The sequence below is a fragment of the Phalacrocorax carbo genome, chromosome 1 (genome assembly GCF_963921805.1).
Source record: "Phalacrocorax carbo chromosome 1, bPhaCar2.1, whole genome shotgun sequence".
NCBI lineage: Eukaryota > Metazoa > Chordata > Aves > Suliformes > Phalacrocoracidae > Phalacrocorax > Phalacrocorax carbo.
This window is the reverse complement of record NC_087513.1, coordinates 196,825,129-196,845,234: the sequence shown is the minus strand read 5'-3', so window position 1 is coordinate 196,845,234 and position 20,106 is coordinate 196,825,129. Positions and strand designations below refer to the sequence as shown.

Genomic DNA, 20,106 nt, shown 5'->3' with positions numbered 1-20,106 from the left:
TTGTTCCAAAGAGAAGGCCATGCTACTATGTACATAATTTTTTTAACAGTAGGCTGAAAATATAGTGCCTCAAAAACATCCATTGGCTTCCGAAATACAAATTACAAAATCATGAGTCTATCGAATCTTCTGTTCTAGCTACGTGAACAATATCACTGATCAAGCTCCAACAACCTTGGGGGAAGTCAGTTCATTGACACAACTCCACCAGCACCTCTGGAAAGAATGCTACGTTATTAAAGTTTGCATGCTGGTGCAGAGCTTCAGCCACCCTAAGAGGTAGAAAATCACAGTGGACCATTTCAGTACGAGTGGAAAACTTGGTGTAAAAGAGGGAAGTAACTTTGTATTTCCATTTAATGAAACAATAAGGAACAATTACAAAGACACAACTCTTATGCTTTTGATTCACTTCTCTGATGTGTGTGAGGACAGCTAAGGGCTGTGAAACTTCAGTGCAGAGTAAAGTGAGAAGCACACTAGTGCCTGAGGGATGCGTATTATTCTTTTTAGTCTTCAAAAACAGTTTAAATACAGAAACTTTTGAAGTTTCAGAACCAGGTTATTTTGGTTTGGAATTCATACAGAATTGTTTTGTGTTATCTCAAGTACAGTATTACAAATAATTATCTTTACATTATTTTTAAAGAGATATGAAAACATACTGGGGGGACTGGATGGCCATATGGCATAAACTGCCATTGTTCCTTTGATTTAATATTCGCTATAACTTATGGAACTGAGGATGTAACCCAGTGAGAAAAAGTAACTTGCCTCCAGTCATACCCATGTGATAGAACCAGGAATAAAACCGCAACTTCTGACTCCCAATCACAGGTGAATTAACTAATACTTCCTATAGGGTACATCTACATTACCCTTGAGGACAACCTCAAAGCCAATTCTCAACCTTCTGCATTATCTAGATGCGGGAATGCCCTTGAGGCTTCCCATAGAGTGATTCACCTGGTGAGCCAAGAACCAAAAATCTCCATTTCGCTTAGATCTTAGGGTACCTATTAGGGAACCAATCAAAGCTCGGTCCTATGAAGAGCCATGGGGCAAAAAGCACAGAGAAGCAGCAATAAAAATTCAGGAGCAAAGAGAGGCAAACCAAAGCTGTTTTCTCCTCATAAGTCATGAGGTCAAAGACCTGCTATTGCAGCACATACCAATGGCAGACAGGGCTTTTCCACTGAAAGTAAAAAACAGCTGGGGCTACATTCAATACTAGAGTTAACTAGGACAAGTTGCTCTGCAGTGACTGTCCAGAGTGTTACAGATTATGGTAGGTCTCATCAGACATACTCTGGTATAAAAGTGAGCCAGTCTTTCAGGAAATGCCAAAAGGTCTTGATTTTTTGCCTAAAGGTGTTGTAGTTGAAGATCTTATGAACCTTATGACTATCAGGGAGATTGTAAGCACAGAGAGTGGGAGTAGGTATCAACAATACCTGGACTAACAACACCCATGTGATAAGGCAGAAACAGCATGCTTCTGTGGGAAGGCAATGCAGATCATGCAGGAGGATGGATTTGGGTATTCTAAAGCATCTTGCCAGACCACAGAATTGATCAGTCTCATGGAACGATATCCCCCCTAATGCTTTAGAAGGGTGATGTTCAGCACTTCTGACTACAGTTGGTGCCTAGACGGACAACTACTGCTTCAGAGCCAGTGCTGACCTGCCACAAAAGGCTCTGAAAATTGTCTTTCACCTCTATAAATCAGCAGCCCATTGCGGATCACAGGGACACAGCTGACCCAGTAGATGTGCATGATGAAAGTTTGCAACTGCACTGATGTTGCTGGTGTGACATTTTTAATAGGATATCTGGTATCTATGCCACACTTAGAAAGGCTGTGGCGAACACAAACAATGGGTGCATGGCCAGTGAGTGGGCTATAATTAATGATGGCATCGCATTTCTTATGATGATTCTTGACTTCTTTTCTGAACCTCTGTTTGAGCTCCTATGGACTGAAGTAGATGGAAGAGAGACAGAAGAGGTACGGTGAAGTGGTGCAGACAATACGGTAAATTGTTTGATGTGTATGATACAAGTATGTTAGGCATAGCAGGAATACAAGATCTTTGTTAAGCATGGGTCAGGGGGTTTGTATAACCACTGACAGCTGTCTGATAGGTTTGATTGTTTCTTCTAAGAAACATCTCCAGAAAGTTCCAATTTCCATCACCTGACTATCTTTATGGCTTTGACCCAATGAAGCACTTTGGGCGTGATTAGCAGCCCTGGGCTTTGTTCTGTTTCCCTAAAAATTCCTAAAATGGCATCTAACCTGCCTAATTTAAAACCCTTCTCCAATTCTTGCCTAACCTTTAGGAGGAAAATGAAGCAACCTCCTTACGAACTTGTCCTCACGTAGTAAAAAGAGAATGGTAAACCCACCAAATATTTCTTAAGGAAGATTCTTGCTAAGTTCAGAAAAGTTTAAGCAACGAATTAGGGAGGCAGCATCTCCCTCTGCAGGACTTCAGAGACACCTCTCTCTCTGGTTTCACACAGGAAACACAAGCACTTCTAGAAAAGCTTTTTAGATACCTCAACAGTGAATAGAGACTGGATGCCCAACTCCAGAAATTTCCGATCAGATCCTACCCAGTAATTTCAGTGATTAGAATCAAACAACTAGTGAGTAGTCTGATGTATTTTAATCAAAACACTTGTGGTTGAATGCTTTGCTGGATTAGTGACTACAAGAGGAAGCATGAGCTGATGATCAGAAGGTGTAAGTGTCACGTTACACAGGTTCTATTTCTGGCTCTGGTACTAGTCTGTTCTGTGCCTTATACAAATCACAATATATATACTTATTATCCTCATTTGATATACAGAGAAAAGATTATTATCAACCTTTGGAAAAATACTGATTTATATAGACAACTGTGGTTATTATTACACACTTCTGATCAAAATTTGAGGAAGCTGTAGAATAGGAAAGAGCAGATTGTTCAGGCTTCCAGCCTCCACAGTGAAAAATAGTGTCATAAATGCAAAATGCAATGCTTAAGCTTTAGAAGGTTAAATTGGTAATAATTAACCTTACTTCTCTTTTTCATATGTACAAAAGAAAGATCAAAGACCTCTAATAGACCTTCAGGACTTGCTTTTGCTTAAAATCCAGAGATATGAGAGGTGCTTTCTGTGAACAGTATTGTTCTTACAGAAAATGAACAGAATGAACTGACAGAAAAGGGTTATTTCAGTTCTGTACAGCTCACCCGTAAATTTTATTTCAGCATAAGCATTCCTAGTCTTACCATGAAAGCAACAAATGGACTGTTATCAAAAAATCTTCCAGTATGTAGGGGGAAGGTGTATGTCAGAAGAGTGCAAATTAACGTTAAAACAGAAGTAAGCAGTCTGGATATTTTTATTTATAATAGATGGAAGGGGAAATGAGAGAAAGAGAGAAATTTATGGTTTGTTTATCCAGCCGTGTATTCCTGAAAGTCAGATTCATTACCTGCATGATACTCCTTTGTACCTGCAACACTTCTCCATCTCAATTACCAGAACATCCCCACAGGCCTACCTGGATAGATGATCCAAAACAACATTTAAACTATGTCCAAATAGCAACAAAACTACATTATACGGCACCCCTTATAAGGATCTCAAAGCTTTCTGGAAATGTTAATTACCGTCGCTGTGCAGCACCGTGCTCATCACAGGCCTGGTGGTGCCCCACAGTACACCATCCCACCAGCAGAAGGCTCCCTCATCTACCGAGCGCAGCAGGAGCTCCCCAGGGGCAGCCTGGCACCCAGGGGCCCAGGCGGAGGGAGGGCTGCGGGCAGTGGGCAGCAGGGGCTCTGCAGGGGGCCAGGCAGCTCCCAGGCTGCAAAAGGCAAGAGTCGGACAAGCGCGCCCTGTCCCTGGCAGGGGGCCAGCGGCGGGAGGGAGGAGGCTGCAGCCTGCAAACGGGGCATAGCGTGAGGAATCTCAACAAGACACTTAATCGCTCTTGCACTCGACTATCCAGTACCCATTATCTGCTGATTGTTTACTGTTGTTTTTAATGCTCAAGGCAACCATGACTAGCATATTTCCTCTTTTTACTTTTGCCTTTTGAATGAATTCTCGGTTACTCAGTGTGCAAATATTTGCAGGAGTCTACCAATGGCTACCAGTTGACATGCTTGTATCACTTTCATCTGCACATGTGGTATACCCAAAATATGGGGTGTATGTTTATGAGAACTTCAGTGATATCTTCAATATGGCTGATTAGCCCAAACGCCATCCTGCTTGATATTTGTATCTTTTATTAACAGCTGAAGTGCAGAGGGCTGAATTAATCTCTTTGCCAAAAGCTAACCTTGCCTCAAATCAGAGAAAATGAAATTCAGTTGTACATTTCTTCTGCACTTCCTTTGTACCGAAGCAGTGCAAGTCACAGCAGCCTTGAGAATTCCCCTGCTCGCCAGCGCTGCACAGGACCCTCCAACAATTCTCAGGTCTATGAACAGCAGCAGCACAGAGAATGTCTGTCAATACACTTCTGCTCCCCCAAAAGCCTCCCTCTGCTGACAGCGCAATGGCGACCACTGAATCTACCCCAGCTTTACAAAATGCCTTTACACTAAAAAGCTTCTGAGAGTTCCTTATGGCAGCTTTACAGCTCATTTACGTAAAGGAATCATGAGCCACAGATGAATCAGGCTCAAATAAAATGATTTGCAAAAGGCCACACAGTAAGCAGCAGGAGGACATGAATCGGGGACGAAGAGTATGCTCTATTGTGCTTGATTTTGCCAGTGCAAAAAACCAATTCCAGTGCACGAAATACATCATTTCCTCCTCTCCAAACCTCAGTGAAGAGGCAAACAAAAGTAGTTTTCTGTCATGTATTACAGCTGCTTAGCAAACTGACCTGCATGTCTGATGTCCAGAATTTTATGGAAAATGTTAACTTCCTGCTGCAGACAAAATTATAAAGCATCTTTTTAAGAAAACCTTATAACCACACTTCTCCCTTCTTGGGAGGGAACTTTAATGTAACGAAAACTTTGAAGCAAGCCTTGGGTTTGTTACAATGGACTAACCTGATTAGAAATCATGCAAACTCTTGTTGCTCTTTAGCTGTATTCCCCCACAGGCTGTATTATAGCTCTCTAACCAGTCCCACAGCACTGAATGATGTCATGGGATCTGCAGCTCAGCGAGATGAAAGGGATAAAGCGGAACCCGCTGGCACTGGGGAAAGCTTCCAACACACAATCCACAACACAGCTTGGGAACTCAAAAGCTACAGATCCAGCCACTCAACTCTAAGCGTTTCAGAATCGTGTGCATTCTCCCAGCGCAAGCAAGGAAAGGGGGAAAAAGAGCTAGTGATCGATTTTTAACAAAAGAACTAGAGCACTGAAAGGCAGAATTTAAGAGTGCAACTACCTGCTGGAAAAGGAGCTTTTTTTTTCCTCTCCAAAGCACTGCCTTTGATGTACGGCAACTGATCACTGATCAGATTACAGGCATTTGGTCTCAGTGCTCGTCTGCCTTTGATCTGCATGGTTAATTTTATTTTCCCGGATTTGGAGTTTCGTCTGGGCTTGTGCTGACATACTTTTTTTTTTTTTTTAAGGAGGTAAAAGCATTTAATACAGAAGCTCTGGCAGTGTGAAATTAAGCTGCAGAAAGCCTGGGCACTGGAAAACTTCATCAGATAACAGGTACTGGATTTTGTATTTTTTTGCAGTTTTGTGTTGCAAGATTTTAAGAAATTATAAAGTTCACATAAACAGTAATACTACACATCATTGTGTGTACAAAGTTCGAAAGATTATTTATCAATTTCTGTGGCATTTTATTTGCAACTCAGGCAGAATTGTATTGAGAACAGACTATCTAGAATATAGAGACAATTGAAAACTGAAGCAAAATCAATTTTTTGTCAATATTTTGCAGGTATATAAGATTTTGGTGTGCACTGGTCATTCCTACTGTCTGTAGTTTTGTGAAGTTATATTCGAATACAAGTATTACATGACTTAGGGGAGTATTTATTTCCTAAGAAAAGACCAGCCAAATTTCTTACACACTGTGTATATTTTATTTGCTCTCAGTGCGTTTATTAACTGTGACTTCTTCAAGCAACACTTTTAATCCTAATAGTTCCATACTTGAGATGAAAAAAAGTCTCCTCTTCTACAAGTTATTACAACTAAATTTATAAACATAACATCCTTATATATAAAAGGAAAATGGTTTTATTTCAAGATTGAAGAGATGATAGTTCAACTATACTGTATGAAAGAAATCTTGATAATAAAAGTCACATTTTATTATGATGATAGAAGCTTCCTCTAAGGCATTTTAATAAATATATTAAAGAATTCTTAAGTTTATCTAGAGCAAACACCTGGTTTTGCTGAACTTCATGGAAGTTTTGCTCCTATTTCAGTTAAGCAATTTCCATTCATTTTGTATTCTGTTCCTCAAATGCTCATTTATGAACACGTACTGTGTTTCAGAAAATTTAAGACATCTTCTCCAGAAATTCATTGTAAAGGAACAAACATTAAGAGATTTAGGATTATTCACTGTACATTTGCAGTTTTAAAGGGCCAGATTTTGGGGTGAGTTTGGGCCAAACCCGTAAGTGTTCTGTGTCTGCAGCTGGAGCCAGTCTGTTGAAATAAGGCTCAAGCTTCTTCTGAAGGTATTTAAATATGATTTAGATTTTCAGAAGAACTTAGAACCCATAATTGGGGCCAGACTTGCAAAGAAGTTCAATATTCCAGACACTGAGCTCTTTGAAAATCTAGTCTTAATGGTGGATAGAGAGTTCCTCTGAAATACTGACTTTAGATATAAATTTAAGTGTATATAAATGTGAAGTACATCTGTTTATTAACAAATGGCAACCAGAAGTCAGCATAACTGATAGCTGTTGAGCATTGTTTGAAAACTATTCTTTAAGAAGTTTATCTGTCTACAGGACCCTCAAGATGTTCATATTTCAATGTGCACTATAGTAACATGCAAACCCAAATTTTAACCGTCTGCTTGCATCTGAATAAGATTGTTATCAACCCTTCCAGATAAATGTAGTCAGCTTTCATTAGTCAGTCTGCAAGCTTGGTTTCTTCTAATTAGAAGTATATTTGTATATATAAATTTTAATTTTACTGAATATCAAGAGATAATATGCCATACACAGTTTAACTAGGCCTGACTTGGTATCATTTAGTTTTCTATGCCACCAATTAATTCATATTCTGACTTAACAAGTCAATTACATTATAAGGAAAGTAATTAGCACTGCATGAATAATGTGCGTATAGATGTCAAGGAAGACTATTAAGGCATAGCCAAAGAAAAATTTAGTATTTTTCCTTAAGTGACACAGATGGACTAAAACATGTTTCTGGAAGCCTGAAAAGATGGTTTTATTTATTAAGTCTATACTTCACTGATGAGCTTCTCTACCTTTCCAATCTTCTGTTGCTTGTTGCTAGTTTTCCAACACGTACATTTATTTTCTGAGGAAAATTGTTTCTAAACCATACCTCTGTTGGCTGTAAAGTAGAAAGAGAATCAAATTTAAAAAAATAATGTAAGGATTCTTTTCCCTCAGAAGTCAAAATAGTTGTGAGCCTAATACAATTAAACTATCACTATAAGGATCTGACCCATCACACAAATGGGTAGAGTTGCACACAGAGGTTACACTGGTTAATCAGATTGCACTGATGAGTGGGACTTACATATATAAATATCTGCCAAAGTTAGGCCCTAGAAATGCATTTCAGATACAAAGATTTTTTTCATTTTGTAAAAAGTCCCTAGGATTTTATGTAATCTTCCCACATATTTAAACACAGATGGGCGTTAACCCATTTACACTGAAAAAATATCTTTGTCTGTCTGTATGTGAAACTGAAATGAAAGCACAGTTTGACATATTTAAGCATGGGAGGGGGGAGGATTTTCAGCATTTTTTGTTATTTTAAATAGCAGTTCTCTGACAGTTTAGTCTTTCATTGATCTGACTGTTAAGGATTAAATAATAATAATTCTTGGCACTCGTGACTTTGCTTTTACAAAGTGCTGTATAAACATTAATTAATCCTCAGGCTTAAGTCTTCAGAAGGAAAAAGTTCACAATGCCTTTTCAAGCAAATCTGACTAGGAAACTCACAAGTATATAATTTATTTATTAAAATAGCTTGAGCAACTTCTGATTATAAATAGAGCCATTTCCAAACAGTATGTCTTAGATAACATCATAAACATATTTTAAGGTTTGTAATATTTAAGAGTATCAAAAGACATTGCACAGTTATACTAACATCAGTTTCCAACAGCTGTCATAACAAGAGTAGATCTGTCTTGCAGTTGACTGGGGGAACTGTGTTAGCATTTGAGATATGGAGATAACAACTTCCTATTGCTGTACAATTTCTCCTTCCACATCAGATATGCCACGCAACTTAGTCTTATCAAAGGGGTCAGCTGAAACTGCTTTCCAAATATTTCTTTTCTGCTTTCTCTACTCTAGTGAGAATCTCTATACCTGCATCTATACTAGTTGCTCTAGCAGTTCACTTCTTCCCTTTCCTTAGAAGAAATATCATGATTTAAAACAAAAGAAAGCCCACAGTTTTCAACATCTTTCAATGATGAATGGAATTAACTCATCCACTTTACCTTTAGAGGAAATATTTTACATGCTACAACAGGGGCATAAACATTTAAGTTTCAGTGTTACAGACTACGTGCTGCTCTTAATTCATCAGCATAGTAACCCCGTGTGATGGGAAAGTCCTAATGCTTCTTTATATGGTAATCCTCAGTGTTCAGTCAACACTAAGAACTCTGGGATGTTTTAATACACTTGTCTAACTATTCTACTTTCTGAAACACATGATGACTCCACTTAGAAAAACTCATGCAATACATTTCACTGGTGTCTACACAAAAGAGATAACATACAAAACAGCTGACTGTAAATAGCAAAAGGATGTAGCACGCTCAGTGCTGTGCAGCAGCTGCCATTCACAACAGATGCACTGCCATTGCGCCGTAGCGTGCCATTCCTCACTGAAATTGTAGCCTTTTGCAGAGCTCCTTCTGGCAAGGGTCCTGAAGCAAAACCCTTCTTTGCAGGCCTGTTTTAAGATAATTAAAGGAAAACCCCTGCAAGTTCTGAGTTAGTTTTTTTGGTTGTTTTTTTTTTTTTTAATAGAAAACAACTCATTTTGCAGCAATCACTTATGTCTTTGCAGACAACTTGCTGCATTTCAATAAGCGCTACTTGTTTTTATAAAACTCCACGTGGTGGGTGAACTCCAAAATTTTATCTCTGTAAGAAGTTCCCAAAAATTCTGTTTGTTTGGAAACGCTTTACTGCCAAGTATATCCATTAGTTCATTCTCTTCAGAACCTAATTCAGTTCCCATTATATCCATACAATTGTCTAGGCTGTAGTGCTATCGTTAACCTTTTTACTAGAAGTAAAACCAATGACCTGAAATCCCTGCAGTAGCAGTTCTTTCTGCAAGGTCTCTACGATTGGTTTCACCAATGTTAGAGCATCACTAGCTCCAGCAAAGCTCATAATTTACATCACAGTAAGGAGCAGTAAAGTACACACTTTCTAGTGACTGCAAACAATTTATTCTCTGTGAAGGGCTGGATTTCTGAACTTGCATTTGACACTATGCTCATTGCTGGGTAACTTATTACCTGCAGAATGGAATATTTCAGATTCAGAGTTAGCAGGAAAAAAAAGCTACTGAGGTAATTTGGAGAGAATTTTTCAGTGCATTGTCAGAGGGCCTCCATCATGGTCTTTGGGTGGGACAGGCGAAAGGGCCTTTGGTTGAGTTGCGAAGACTCCTACATTCACCTCAAGAATGACAGCAAAGGGATTTGCCCAGTCCGCTTAACAACAGCGTAACAGTCCAGAGACAGGCAGCCAGAAACACTTCTGAGGCAAGGCTCCTGTTGAGAGATATCAGCAACACCAAGGCTGCAGCCCCAAAGCCCAGGCTGCCTCTGGAGGCAGGGCAGCAACTGAAGCCTGCAACGAACCACCTAAGGGCGCACAGCAAGCCTCAGCCATCCTCCCGGAAGGATAAAAGGGACCCAAGTGCCTCATTTGTGGTTTACCCTAGCTTAACACCACTAGCATGAGACACACCCAACCGCTCACCACCGGGTACACGGGTCCCGGCAGGGAGGGGACCTAGCGGGAGGCGGGCTGCCCCTCACGGAGGATGAGGCAGGAGAACGGCCCCTCACAGACACAGAGAATGAGACAGTAGAGTGCCCCGAGGCGACGGGCGTTAACTACCTCTCTGCGCCGCCGGGCCCGCGCGACGCCCAACCGCCTCGGCCGCGCGACCCCTCCCGTCCTCCCGCCGCTGCCTCCGCGGGCGCGCACCTCCCCGCCACAGGGCACGTGGGCCGGGGGGCTTCTGATTGGTTCCCTCCGGTCACCTGACCCCGGCCCCTCCGGCGAAGGCGGGGGGGAGCGGCGCGCCGCGGCGTTGCCGGGGTGACGGGCCGAGCGGCAGCGAGAGGAGGTGAAGGAGGGAGCGGGCGGCCGGGGGACCCCGCACCCCGCCACAGCGGCCGGGGCGGCCTACGGGCCGCAGCGTGGCAGGGCAGGGCAGGGCAGGTGGGTGCGTGCGTGCATGAGATGCGGGCGGCCCCGACCCCCTCAGGGCCGGAGCGTGCCCGGCCCTTCCCCTCCCCTCCCTCTGAGGGGCGCCCTCGCCCCCTTCTGCGGGAGGCTCAGAGGCGAGGGTGCGCGGAGCGGGGCTGCCGCGGGGGGGAAGCAGCGGCGCCCCCCCCCCGCTTCCCGGGGCTCGGCGCAGCTTCCACCCGCCGCCCCCCCGGGGCGCTCTGCCTTCCCGTCGCGCCTAGGGCCCGCTGCGTGGGGCCGGGGAGGTGGCGGGAACGACTCTCTGCGGAAGGGGCAGCTGCGGCGGCGGCGGGGAGGGGGAGGGCAGGCGGACGGGAGGGGAGGGCGCCGCTGGGTCCCTTCTTCCCCGAGATGGCTCCAGCTCTGCCGCTCGCTAAGCGGCCCCTCTGCGCTGAGGGACCCGCCCCGGGTATGAAGGGCACCGCGTAGCGAAGGGAGAGTCGCAGCTGATGGTGCTGGGTTTTGCAGGTCTCGACAGCCCTAGAGTAACTCCTCCAGGCGCCGGAGTGCGGCGAACAAAAAGCCCTTGAAAGCTGGGCTTTCTTGTTCGCAAGCTCTTGTCGTGTCTATTGCATAAGTAAGTTGCTGTTTGCTTCAGACAGTTTTGAAGCTGGAGTCGAAGGAACGGGAGCTAGTAACCCTTTCTCTTGGCTGGTAAGAGGTTGAAAAGCCACAATTATGGTTCTGTTGAAAAGCCTTTGATTGTTTGACTTCCTTCCCTGATGTCTGTCTCCGTTCATCTGACCTTGGACTGAAAGCTGTACCTGATATTAATGAAAAACCTTGACACTTAATATCTGTTTACTGCCTTTATACTTGCAACTACTTTAAGTGATGCTTTTATCAAATCAACAATGGGGTCCAGTAGCATTTAATATGAGCAAAAGTGGCAAATGGATTCAACTTGTAGATAGGTTTGTTAACCACTGCATAGTCTCTTTTAAGTACATCTTCACCAAAACGTGTAAAGCAAATGAAGTGTATTAACTGGAAGCTTTTGACCATGTAAACAAAGAGGGATTTTTTAGAAATAGAAGCAAACTTCTTTATTAGTTAAGTAATAAAATGTTTAAATTGTCAGTTAAGGAGACAATAAATTACTTTTTCTCAGTTTCCACGACTTGCAGTTGCAATACTAATAGAATGCTGAGAATTAAAGTAACTCATGTCTCTGCTTTTTAAGACATCGCGTGCTGTCCAAAACCACTAAAGGGTGGCTGGGTAAGTGTAACACATTGGTGTTGCACCATTGCAATAGTTACTGTATTAATCAGCCCAATGCTTTACGATTCTTAAAAATTACTTCAAAAAATAACTATTAGTACACTTTGGTATAAGTGAAATATTCATATTATAATGGCATTCTCGTTTTATTATATTGGTTATTCCCATATCTAAGTACAAATATGTACAAATGCAATTCTATGCCAAGGTTTCATCTAGTGTGTCCTAGAAGTTGAGATGAGTGAGATGTATTGAACAGAAAGAGCAACATTTTTTACCACAGTTTTGATGCTGAAGCACAGAATTGTTCATTATTTGTATAAGTAGTCTCATAAACTTCAATGGGATTAGGAGTCCGTGTGAATCCCAGGTTCTGATCATCTAAAAAGCTTTAAGTGTAGGAAGAATGTCATCATATTGCACCTTTGTGACAATATTGTACTATAATTTCCAATTAATGATAGTCTGGATATGTTGAAGAGCATGGATGATAAACTACTTTACATACTTTTACCAGCATGGATTTGGAACCTTGTTTGTAAGTAGCAAAACCAGGGATGAATTATGTAGTTCAGTCTCAAGTTGTGCTGATTATACCCTTTTTGAGACACTGGGATATAATGCATTCTGTAAATGCTGTATATGGTAGTAAAGACACTGTAGAGATGCTTCTTTAGGGCATTAAATTGTTATCACCATTATTCCTCTAAAGTCAGGTACTTCAGCTGACATAACTCAAAGCATATGATACTCAGAGCACAAATATTTCTTGGCTAAGTATAAACCTCCTTTCTCTCCTCCCTTAGCCCCTGAAACAGACACAAATGTTTTCTATCACCAGCCACGTTCCAACTTTAATCTGCTATCTCTGTCTGTACAAAACTAGAAATAAATTTATAGCTGCTGAATTTTGTGCAATTTTATGTATGGGAGTTTCAGAAAAATATGGATTTATTGAACATGATATTTAATGTATGCATGCTGCCTAGTGACAATATTTCCCCCCCCCCAATAGTCCTCAGAGCAGTTGGTCAGACAAGACGTCATTTACTTCACAAAGGGGAAGAGTACAAGGGCTGTGGGCAGGGTGTAAAGGGAAGGTGTTCTATAAGTAATGGGTCAGAATCACAATGTGTAGCTCTGTAGTGGAAGTTCTTGTCTCTAACTTGTTCTCTTTGTCTTTGTCGTTGCTGCAGCATAAGTACTTTTCCTTCTCTTGTTTCTTGCCTGTGGGGCACGGGCTCTGCTAAAGCCATCTGCCACTCCTTGTCATTTTGTTGCATGCTGTTGACAGCTGCAGGTGGGAAACAGGGTGGTTAGAAGGGAGCTGCAATCCTATTCACTGGATATCAGAGACCTCTGTTGGCAAGATAAGATGATATTTTCATCGCTCTTTCTTATCCGGAACTTCCCAGAGTACTCCTTGCCAGTGTTATACAGAGCATGGAAGTGGTCATCAAGTAGGAATGTCAAATCAAATATGGGAGGCTTATAAGATTTAGGAAAGTTAAGTGGATTTGAAGTTGGAAGCCATCATCCCTTCTAAAGTTTCCTTAGAAGCTGGATGATGTTGACTTCAAAGTTTCTAATGCTTGCACATATGAAAGACCTGGTAGCAGGCCCTAACTTAATCATTCTGCCTCGAGTCTTGAGGTGTCTTTCTTTCACAGTGAAACTTTATTTTTTTGGAGAAAGGAAGAAATATTTTTCTGACAGATTGACTTTGAAGTAGAATGATGACTGCTGCTCAGGCAAGTAAATGTAGGAGTAAATTTTGGAGGACAGTAGATTCTAGGAACCTGGAAGACTGGAAGTTCTTACTTCCACAGTACATTTATTACATGTTCCTAATTTACTGTTTGATATTGCCCTCTTCATACATACGCATAGTAGGCCCCACACAGCCTTAAGTACGTTACCAGTGATGATTGCTTTTGCCTGAGTATTTTGGGCAAGCATATTACTGTTAACCTAAAAAAAATACATTTGGAATAATTTACTGACCTCAAAAAACTGTGTCCACCATTTTCTTTCATTTAATAAAATTGAGGATAACTGAACTCAGTGCTGCAAATATCAGTATCTAAACATGAACAAATCTTTAAATGTATTGAACTTCTATTTGGTCATACATCTTTCAGAGGCAAAAACTTCTAGTTACTTCTCAGTTGAATGCATAAGAGGTGAATGGCTTGTGTCCAACAGACGTCGTTGTAATGCCACTTGATATCAAGAGAGAACAAATTTTCCCAATGGCAACCTGTTATTAAGTGCTGCAGTGTCTGCTTTTTAAGCAGAGCTTTTAACCAAACTGGAGGCAGAAACAGGAAACAAGCGGCTGGCACAGTTATGTCTCCTTCAGGACTTGCTTTCAATACAAAGAGTTATTAAATGTGCCTTAACCATTTGCATTATTTTTATCAAAATGTTGTCATGAAAACAAACTTCTTTTTTTGTACTCTTAATGTTTTTTTTAATTGTACACCAGTTAATTTCTTTCTCGTATGTTATAGTCAGTATATCGTCTTTGGGATTTTTTTCTTGAGAACTGGGACAGTAAGCAAAATGATGGCATGATAGAATATCACAGTCAGTCATACATGTCTACTGCAACAATTTAAACACATTTTGCTACTAAACCTACTGAAGTGCACTGAAGTTTAAAGCCCATAGACCTGCAAGTTGGGTTTTTTTGTTAAGTTTTGATGATTATAAAAGACAAATTTTCTAGAAGATACCTCATTATATAATAGACCTAAAGCTATAAGATTACATTGTACACCTAATCATCAGTCAGGAAATTTGAAGCTCAGTAAAATCTATAGATGAGTTGTAGAAGTCTATGATAGTTTGATGCCGGTTCTAAAACACTCAATTTTGGAAATTTACTCTGGATTTTGGAACTCCTGATGTTTGAAGGTGTTGGATTTGGCAAGAGTGTTGTGAAGGCAGTAGATTTTCTTTCTTTTCTTTTCTTTTCTTTCACAGGTGCAATAAAACTTCTACACCTAAGTCAACAAAATGTGTTTTAGTACAGCATGCTTCCCCATGTGCTTTCTGTGTTCTAAAAGTCTTTGAGGTACATGCTATAAGATCACCTTACTAACAAATATGGCACCTCCAAAACTGAAATATAAGCTGTCAGCATGACTAGTAACATTTTTAATACTGCTTGTTACTCTGTAGTACCTTCTATTAAGAACTGGCATTTGTTTTTTAATCCAGTTGTGACTCCAGAAAACTACAAACATAAGAATAGATCATTAGCTTTGTTTCAATATTGATTTTAATAATTGTTTATATGCTAACTTTTTTATAATATTAAATCTTCAGGTTACTGCGTATTGGAAAAAATGTATAGGATGAACGTGGCTTCATTACATAAAGCTAATACAGTTTTATTGCAATTATGTGGCAAGTACTGAATCTTCTAGCCAGTTAATCAGGCTGTTCTTAATTTTCTTTATTTTTCCATACTTAAGGTGGCCTGCGCAGAAAAAATACAGACTGTTTAGATTATGCCACAGCTCCTTATTTTAGATCATTAGGCATAGTACAACTCACCAATATTCTTTGTATTGGTAATTCTACATGAAACTTGACATAGAAATATAAAATTATTATGATATTCAGGGTTTTTGTTAAGTCACACATCTATTTTCAGAAGCAAAAGTAAATCTTATAAGGTTCAAAGTATGTTTTATTTTAAATTTTAAAGAATCCAATTTTTAAAATTTTGGTAGTATTATATAGATGCTTATAATTACATTAAAACTGTGCTATGTTTTATTTCTTTAACAATAATATTATTAAGGAATATAATGACAATAAATTCATACGACTTGGAACAATCACTTGACGTTCAGTTCTAAGCAACTCAGTTGCTCAGCTTTATTTCACTTGCACACTTACGTAAAGCTTTGCCTCCTATAGCAATTAAGAAAGCATACAAAGTATTTAATTCTTTCCACTGAATACTATTATATGAAATCAAGATGTCAATGGGGATTTTTCTCCCAAATCCCTTTCATTTCAGCCATGATTCTTTGAATTAATATTTAATCAGTTTATATCATTTAGCTTTTAGACTTTTAGCTTTATTGTCCTCTTCTCTGAATCAAGTGAAGTCAAGTTTGTTTTGCAGGACTGCTTTTTCTGTAATATTGTGTAAGGGTGTTTACTATATTACTTCATTCTTTTTTTAATCTTTTCGTAACATTACCACTCTTGAATTTCTGTAGCATTCCAAAGTGTATAAAAACTGAAGAGCAGCAAGCTTAAGTCTTTCTTGATACTTCTTTAAAGGTTACTGAGGTGCAAAGTCTCACAATTTGTCTTTTGTTTTTACTTAGCAGATCTTCAGTTACTCTTTGGTGAGAGGATATGTTCTATGATGTGTGTTTTTATCCATCTTGTTTCTTTCCAAACATAGATGAGGAACATTTCTTGAAACTTCCGAGTTCCTTTAACAGAACTTTTTGCTGTCTCTGTCCGCTGCTTGGTCTTTGCTATTACTAGAAATTGTTTTGTTCTTACACTTTTGTTCTTACATACATAATGTTTTTGCAGCATTAGTGCTGTCAGCTTCTCATGCCAACCTTGTGCACTTTAAAAATTTGTTCACTCTTCTTTTCCATTTTGCCATTTGTTCTACAGTGCTTTTTACATCAAAGTATTGTATTTGGGTCATCTGGAATTCTTTCCGAGACTTCCCATTTCATGTTTCTCTGCTTTTTTTTTTTTTTGCTACAGTCTTGAAAGCAACCTATGTCAAATACTAAATCTTTGTGTATTTGTATTTCTTGATGGTATGTCATCTTTTTTTTATCCATGTTGACATGCATATAATCTGATAATTGTCATTGGCCCATAGACTGTTACCATCACTAAGTGAAGAATAACCATAAAAATGCAATCTTGGCTTTCCTGTAGAGTGCTGCCTGACACACCTCTTTGCCTCTTCTGTTCTTCCTAGCAGACTTTAGCTCTTTTTACACTTCAAAATGCCATTTATCTTCAAAGTTATCAATAATGTCACTGAAGTGTACTTCCTTATTATTGATTAGAATTTGTTAATTAGTGTATTCATGCAGTAAAATGTGAATTTGTGCGTTAGTTTATAGTCATTCTGGTTATATATTTTTGAAGTGTTATGCTTGTTATAGTTCCATATTGTAAAGCATTTTGCAACTGTTCTTAATTTTTTTTTACTATTTTCTGTATGTTTTGGGTTCCATCCTTTCATTTGTCAGCCTCTTCTACTCTTAAATGATAAAAATGACTTGTTTTGTCTTTTAAAACAGCGTGATTAAACTTCAGTCCTATGGCTCTGAAGTAGGCTAGAAATGTGTTAAACACTTTTTCACACCCAGCTGAAAGCAATGACATTATGTCATATAAAGTATGTAAATTAGGATCAAATTCAATAGCATATTATGTAAGCTGGATATATTTATTCTTTTCTTGCTATTGTTGCTATATAGTTTAGATTTTTGAACTAAAATTTACACTTGCATTTCCAAGTAACTGACAAAATCAAAAAGAAACAGGAAATTAACACAAAGACTCAAATAAACAAAAGGAAAGTAAACAGCGGGAAAAAAGTTCAGTTGGCCCAGCACAATATTCTTAATGATTATGGGGGTGCAGTTTGTTGATTTAATACTCAAAAAAACCTAATTCCAAATTAGAATTTCCTTTCCCTGATGGTTTCAAATAGTTCCCCCCCCCCCCCCCGCTTTTTCTTTTAATCATTTTTTTGTTACCACTTCTTAAAAAATACTTACAAAAGGCTTTATGGACTCTTTTCCTGAGATTATGATTAAAATTGGCTGAGACAGGATGTGTTTTGCTTATATTGTTTGAAATGTCTTCTATAATAGTCTTTGCCTACCAGCTCATAAACAATCATGTTAATACATCTTAAGTTAATATCCCTTAGGTAGGTGGTAGAAACAGATCCTGCGTATGCCTCCGGTTCGTTGCCGAATGAAGTAGAAGAGGCTATCTTAGCACTAGGCAAACCAATTCTGCTCCAAACTGTGACACAGAAGGAACATTCCTGTCATCAGCTATGTCTTGGCTGATATGTGGCATATTTTTCTCTGTTGATGCTGCACTTAGTTGGGTATCTAACAAGCAAGAAAGATACGTCAGGGATGTTAGATGTTAGATTTAGAAATGTTGACATTCTCTAATCTAGACTGATAGCAATGTCTTCTTCTGAGATTTAAGGCTATAGACACTTTGTGTATATTGCTTTGGCTTCTAAAAATGAATGTGATTTTTAAAGTGTATGTTTGTTGTTTAGCTTCCAGGAATCCATTGCAAATATTTTAATGGAATTAACAGATAGATATTTTGACATGCTGAATGACATGAAGTGCTATGGATATGACTTTTGCAATTTAAAAAACATTGTGGAATATAATGGGGTGTTTTCTTTTTATTTTTTCTAGGGAGAAAGGGTTAACTCTAAGAAATGGATTCTAAAGGATTACAAGGAGAAGATAAACTGAAGATGCTCATAATTTTACTAGCTTATTTGGTAAATTAATTATTTTTTATCCCCAGGATGAATGTTGAAAAAATCTGTATTGGACACAGGAATGGTGTCTTCTGTTTTACACGCTACTGTTAACAGTAAAAGTCTTAAACACATACACAGAAGATTACATACACATTTTATCAATTGAAAAGTGAGCTTGGTCAACTGATTTGTATGATTTCTTGCTATTCCTCACAAGCAGTTAAAAATTTTTACCTTGGGAGCCTCTTAATGGAAGAAGGGCTGGACTAGGACAAAAGCATAGGTGAATATAGTGGTATGAAGGTGATACTGCTTCAATTCAGAGAGATGGCAGGAATTCTAGGCAATTTGCAGTAGCCATACCTTAGTACAGTATGCTATATATATGTATAGTTTAGGAATTTGGACTATTCAGTTTGTTCACAGAACATAGCATAACACACGATCACATTGTCTATGAAGTGTACTTCAACTCTGGCTTGCAGAGAAAAGTTCTAGAACTAACAGTAATTAATGCTTCATAGGTATCAGAAAGGCTTTGGTGTTTCTGAAGAGACTAGTACACAAAGTGAGAGTTTAGTAGCAGTTGTGGAGAGCACTTCCTGTGATGGAAGCCTATATCTAGACGTTTAATTTAAAATTCTGTTGAGGGAGCTCACAGGGTTTGCTAATGTTCCTGGGTAGGATTCTGGTGATTATACTGAGACTTTTCATGGCTGATACTACAGCTTATGGTATTTCTCATAACCTTAGTTTCTGGTTTGGTCAGGTAATGTACATACATGCCTCTGAAGGCAGAAACTGGATTCTCTCTCATTTGGCCCATTAAATGTAAATTGATAGTGAGATTTAGAATAAATAGTGTTTATTGTAAATTTATATTCATACAGGTTTGGGGTTTTTTTTAAGTTTCCAAAAGGTTTGAGTGATCTTTTAAAATCTCTAAATATTTATGTTCAAAGCAATAGATTTTTAGCTTATTTATTCAGTTGTAATAGCATGATTAGAAAAACAAAAAATCACAGATAAATGAAACACGGCAATGTGATGTGACATAGCTCACTGTCACGAAAACTGTAGCTTTAGTCACATGCATTTTTCATGATGTTGAGTAAGGTGAGGAACTTTAACCGTTTGAACATGAGTTTAGTGTTTTAACATTCTACAAGTGGCAAATATCAAGCAGGTCTTCTAAAAACTAAAATTATTGCAAGTTACTGGGTACTGAGAACCTTCAAAATTCAAGCCACTTATCCATATTTGGAGTTAGATGATTAATTTTCATTGCCATATTTAAAGTTTTTGTTAATGGAGAAAGTAATTTTTAAGATAGAAAGATGAATTTATTTCTCAGATTTAGAATTTATATAAATTCTATGTTAATCACAGATCAGTTAGATTTTGGGGAGTTTACATTCTTTTTTTGTGTTTTTTTCTTCCTCTCTTCTTCTAAGGTAAACAGGGTAATTTGTGAGACTGGAGATTGCAGAGAGCAAGAATTTAGGGACCGCACAGGAAACTGTATCCTTTGCAAACAGTGTGGACCTGGAATGGAACTCTCAAAGGTAAGCAAATCATGCTTTCTTGAATTTACTTTGTTTCCAGTAATTGTGTTTATGTCTATGGTTAAAATAATAGATATCTGTACTTATGTGGAATTATTTTTTATGAT

General features: G+C 39.0%; 1 protein-coding gene across 4 annotated transcripts in view; it reads left to right on the top strand.

Annotated features, from left to right (window-relative positions):
* Positions 1-5,163: 5,163 nt before the first annotated feature.
* Positions 5,164-20,106, top strand: part of TNFRSF19 (TNF receptor superfamily member 19) — a 60,627-nt gene continuing 45,684 nt past the window's right edge. Inside the window, exons 1-4 of one of the 4 annotated variants that reach the window (XM_064441143.1) lie at positions 5,164-5,470; positions 5,612-5,699; positions 18,364-18,452; positions 19,889-19,999. In XM_064441143.1, the coding sequence (XP_064297213.1) occupies positions 18,387-18,452; positions 19,889-19,999 (177 nt within the window). In that variant the 5' untranslated portion in view covers positions 5,164-5,470; positions 5,612-5,699; positions 18,364-18,386. Of the gene's footprint in view, positions 5,700-10,911; positions 11,336-18,363; positions 18,453-19,888; positions 20,000-20,106 lie in introns of those variants that run through there. The other 3 variants (XM_064441142.1, XM_064441146.1, XM_064441144.1) reach the window with 3 other exon arrangements.